Source organism: Myotis daubentonii, chromosome 4, assembly GCF_963259705.1.
Source record: "Myotis daubentonii chromosome 4, mMyoDau2.1, whole genome shotgun sequence".
In the NCBI taxonomy this organism is placed as follows: Eukaryota; Metazoa; Chordata; class Mammalia; order Chiroptera; family Vespertilionidae; genus Myotis; species Myotis daubentonii.
Genome location: NC_081843.1, coordinates 33,408,965 through 33,413,633, shown reverse-complemented (window position 1 = coordinate 33,413,633; position 4,669 = coordinate 33,408,965). Strand labels below are relative to the sequence as shown.

At 58.2% G+C, this 4,669-nt stretch overlaps 1 protein-coding gene across 1 annotated transcript; it reads right to left on the bottom strand.

Moving 5' to 3' along the window:
* Positions 1-1,483: 1,483 nt before the first annotated feature.
* On the bottom strand, positions 1,484-2,766 carry CLDN3 (claudin 3). The gene has a single exon (XM_059693453.1). It carries the CDS (start codon positions 2,490-2,492, stop codon positions 1,830-1,832), a length of 663 nt encoding a protein of 220 aa, XP_059549436.1. The 5' UTR covers positions 2,493-2,766; the 3' UTR covers positions 1,484-1,829.
* Positions 2,767-4,669: the final 1,903 nt, after the last annotated feature.

Here is a 4,669-nt window from a genome sequence, read left to right as displayed (position 1 = left end):
AGCCCACAACCCAGGCATGTGCCCTGTCCGGGAATTGAACCATGACCTAATGGTTCATAGGTTGATGCTCAACCACTGAGCAACACTGCTGCTTTTAATCTCAAAGCTACTCCTCAGGTCTCTCATCTTCCCTGACCACTTCTCAGCCTCAAACACTGTGGCCAATCCCTGCCTTCTTGAAACCCTTCCTCCCTTTGGTTTCTAGACTGACCTCATCCGCTCCCCGGTTTCGGTTCCCTTCTGCATGCTAACAATAGCCACGTTTACCACTCCTGAGTTCCAGAGCTCTATATATGCCCAGCCATTTCCGGGACATCTCGCCCGAAGGTCCTACAGGCTTGTTAATCTCTGTGCACTCAAAACAGAACCCCGTGATCTCCCCCCAGTAACCTGGTCTCCTATTTTGGTAAATGGCATCACAATGCAATCAATGATCTAAGGTGGAAAATTGGGGCTCTCCTAGTTCTTCCCTCTTTCCCACCCTGCATATCTAACTGGTTCTCGAGCCCTGCTAACAGCCCCACCAGGCCCTGCTCCCAGTCCTGCCGTCCCTGCTTTATTTCTGGCTTGTATCATCTCATACTGGGATGGCTACACAGCCTCTTAGAAGGTCTCCCACCTTTACTGGCCTCCCTGAATCCCAGCTCTCAGGGGCTGCTGGAGAGGTTTTTTAGAGAGCATAGCTTTGACAAGGTGCGTCCCTTCCCTGACCCCCATAACACCAGAGTTAGGTCCAAAGTCTGTGGTCCCTCCCAGGAGACTCTCCATGCCTGTGTCTTTTCTGAGCCCCTGGGCCTCGTCACCACTTCCTCTCTCACCTTGCTATCTATCCAGCCGTGCAGAATTTCTCTTTCCTGGCCCTGGGCACAGGCCCCCTTCCCAGTGCCTGGCCTTCCAGCACTTTCTCCAAGATGCCAGTGCTTTTGAGCAACCCCCCCCCCCCCCCTCAACTCTCCCAGGAAGAAAGGAGGCCCCTCTCTCATCTTTCCCCCCAGGTGAGAAGATTCTGCCCAGCATTACTTTTGGTAAGAAAAAAAACACCAAAACCAAAACCAAAACCAAAAAACAAACACAATAGGTCTTTGTGTTCTCCTTTTCCAAATATGAAATCATAGCATAGAATGTGCTCTTTCAGGTAGCACAGGGGCGATTCTGGAGCGCAGGCGCTGTGGAAAACATGTTCCAAGCAGAAACCCAAATGTCAGCCTGGAGAAGAGGGTCCCTGACACACTACCCCCACCCCCTTGGCTCTCTCCACCAAAACAGCTGGGAGTGCCCACACCTGCCTCTTAATCGGCCGAACCCCAGTGAGTAGGCTCGGCCAGATGACCGCCAGTACCCAGTTCAGTTTGCAGCCTCTTTCTCGGTTACTGAACCGCTCTGTTCCTCTCTAAGCTTCATCCCTAGCAGAATCCAGCCAAGGCCAACCCTTTCAGGGAGGTGGGGACCTGTGAGCGCACTCAGGGCAAGGAGGCGTGCAGGCAACTGCAAAACGAAAGGCTTTTATTGAACAATATCAAGTGGCCCCTTTCAAGGCTGCCGCGGCCTGCCCGACAAGGGCTTGGAGGCCTCCCGCAGGTAAGCGTGGCCACCCCACCCCGCATCCAGAGTGGGAGGTTTCATTGTCTATGCGGGCTGCTCCCCAGGCTTCGCTGTCCCGCTGCCTGCCCGCGGAGGGGTGGCAGCTGGGGAAAGGGGCGACGGGCTGGCCCCTGCCAGTCCAGTGAGAGGGCTGCCGGACAGCTGGGCTGGGCTGGCTTCCGATGCAAGGTGGGCGGCTGGACTGGTGGGCGCTCCAGCGCGTGAGGGTGGTGATGCGCGGCGGCCCCTCAGACGTAGTCCTTGCGGTCGTAGGCCGTGCTGGTACCCGTGCCTGGCCCGGCGGATCGCGGCGCCGAGTAGAGGATCTTGGCGGGCGCATATTTCTTCTCGCTCGGGGGGCACGAGCAGCAGAGCAGCGCGCCCCCCAGCAGCTGCAGCGCCGCAGCCGCCCAGCCCACATACAGGCCGGAGCCTATCTCGCGCTTCTGCGAGTCGGGCACCAGGGGGTTGTAGAAATCCTGGACGATGGTGTTGGCCGACCAGGACACGGGCACCAGGGTGAGCAGGGCAGCCAGCAGGAAGAGCACGCCCGCCACGATGGTGATCTTGGCCTTGGCGGTGTCGTCCTGCACGCAGTTGGTGCACTGGGCGCCCACAAGCGCCACGAGGAGCCCGAAGGCGCCCAGCAGGATGGCCACCACGATGAGGGCGCGGGCCGCCTGCAGGTCCTGCGGCAGCGCCAGCAGCGAGTCGTACACCTTGCACTGCATCTGGCCGGTGCTCTGCACCACGCAGTTCATCCACAGGCCCTCCCAGGTGATCTGTGCTGTGATGATGCTGCTGCCGATGAAGGCCGTGACCCGCCACATGGGCAGCGCGCAGCACACGATGGTGCCCAGCCAGCCCAGCACGGCCAGCGAGGTGCCCGTGATCTCCAGGCCCATGGACATGGCTGCCGCTCCAAAGCCGGCTCTGCCGGGCGGCTCCGGGTGCAGGGACGACGAGGGGCGCGGCCGCTGGGCCTGGGCAAGAACGGCGGCGCGCCGACTGAAGACGCCCCGACGGACGGACGGACGACCCGACGAATCGCGCGCTCGCTAACGGCTCTGCTCTGCCGGCGGCGCCGCGGCTGCGCCCGCACCTGCCTGTGGCTTTGTGGGTGGCGGCGGCGGCAGCGACTGAACTGGCCCTGAGCTGGGGCCGATTGGTCCTCGATCCTGCTCGGCGCCCGGGCGGGGGCGGGCGGGGCGGGGCCGCGAGCTCCCGGACCTGGGGACAGTGACGTGGCCCCTCTTCCCACCTTCGCCGAGGGCCGGGGGAGGAAGGACTGGGCCGGGAGTGGCTCGCGGCGCAGGTGGGGGTGTGCCGAGAGGGGGCGGGTCTGGGCCGGAGCCCGGCCTCTCCCGCCTCGTCCCCACTGCTAGGTAACCAATTCCCGGGCAGGTCGCGGGTAGGTTGCAAATTACAGGCTGTTTGACTGGTCCCCAGACTCCGCGTTTGGCACGGCCGCGTGGGGAAGGGGGCGCAGCCTGTTGCCCGGGATCCCCGGGGACTGGAAGGGCGGCGTGGGCGTGGCCGCGGGTGTTTGCGGGAGTGAGCGGCGCACCTGCTCCTCTGCCCCTCGGGCCTCCGAGCAGCACCCGCCACGCCGGGTGCCCGCCTGATTCAGGCCCATGGGTTGCCAGCCCTAGAGATCTGGACTTTGTAGCCAGGAACCGCCCTCAAAAGCGCTCAGAAGACTCCTCTGAGCCAGTGCTGCACTAAAACTCCCCCCCCACCCCCCCAGCCTAATCCTCAGCTTAATCCCTCGCAGTGACTCTGGATCCCTGTAGCTGAGCTGCTCCCCTCACCCAGAGCCCTGCCTTCCCTCCCTCTGGGCTCCAAGTCAGTGCCGAGATTCACGCTAATGAAATGGTGGTGAAAGATTTGATCAAGTGACCCCTTTGGTCAAATCCCTTCTCTTCCCCTCGCTCCAGCGCTCGGATCTCCTGGCTCTTCCTCCAGTAAGCCACGTGCTCCCACTTCGGGCCCCCTGGGCTTTCGACAAGGACACTTGCAGATAGATATTCACAAGGCTCATGCCTACCTTTCAGGTTTTTGCTCCCAGCAAGGCCTTCCTTCCCTGACCACATTATTTAAAATTACAACTACTCACTCCACAGTGTTCTGTCCTTTTTTTCATACTTTATATTCTCCTCGGATTTTAACAGCACCTGCCATACTCTATATTCCTCTTAGTTATTTTTTATTCTCTCTCTGCTCCAGTGTGTCAGCTCCATTGGGGCAGCCAGAGTGTCCCCAAACAGGCAAGGACTTCTGCCGGTTTTATTCACTGCAGTGTCTCTAGTGCCTAGAACAGTGCTGGGTACTCGTGAGAATGTTGGTTTCATGACTCGAATGAGGGAAGGGCATGGCTTTCTTGTGTTCTTGCAACCTTGCCTGCCTAGGCCCTCCCACCAGCATCAATGACTGATAACAGGACACTACTGTGTTTCCTGAACCAGAGGGCTTTGTAATCTAGTAGAAACCAAGCACACTTCCAAGCTAGATAAGAAACCTCATTGAGCCCTGGCCAGTGTTTCTAAGTGGTTAGAGCGTTGGTCCGCTCATTGAAGGATCTTGGGTTCAATTACCAGTCAAGGACACTTACCTGGGTTGCAGGTTCAACCCCACTGGGGTGTGTGCAGGAGGCAACCAATAGATGTGTCTCTCTCAAATCGGTGTTTCTCTCTCTCTCTTTCTCTGTCTCTCTCCCACCCTCCCTCCCTTCTACTTTCTCTCTTTATAAAAACAAATATATTTTTATTGATTTCAGAGAGAAAAGGAGAGGGAGAGATAGAAACATCAATGATGAGAGAGAATCATTGATCTGCTGCCTCCTGCAGGCCCCCTACTGGGGATCGAGTCCACAACCCAGGCATGTGCCCTTGACAGGAATTGAACCTGGCACCCTTCAATCTGCAGGCCAACGCTCTAGCTACTGAGCCAAACTGGCTAGGGCCCTTCTACTTTCTCTAAAAATCAATGGGAAAAAATTTCCTCAGGTGAAGATTAACAACAAAAAAAGAAACCTCATTGAGGGGGATTTTCTGGTTTTCTCCCTATCTCTGAAATCACAGGCATATAG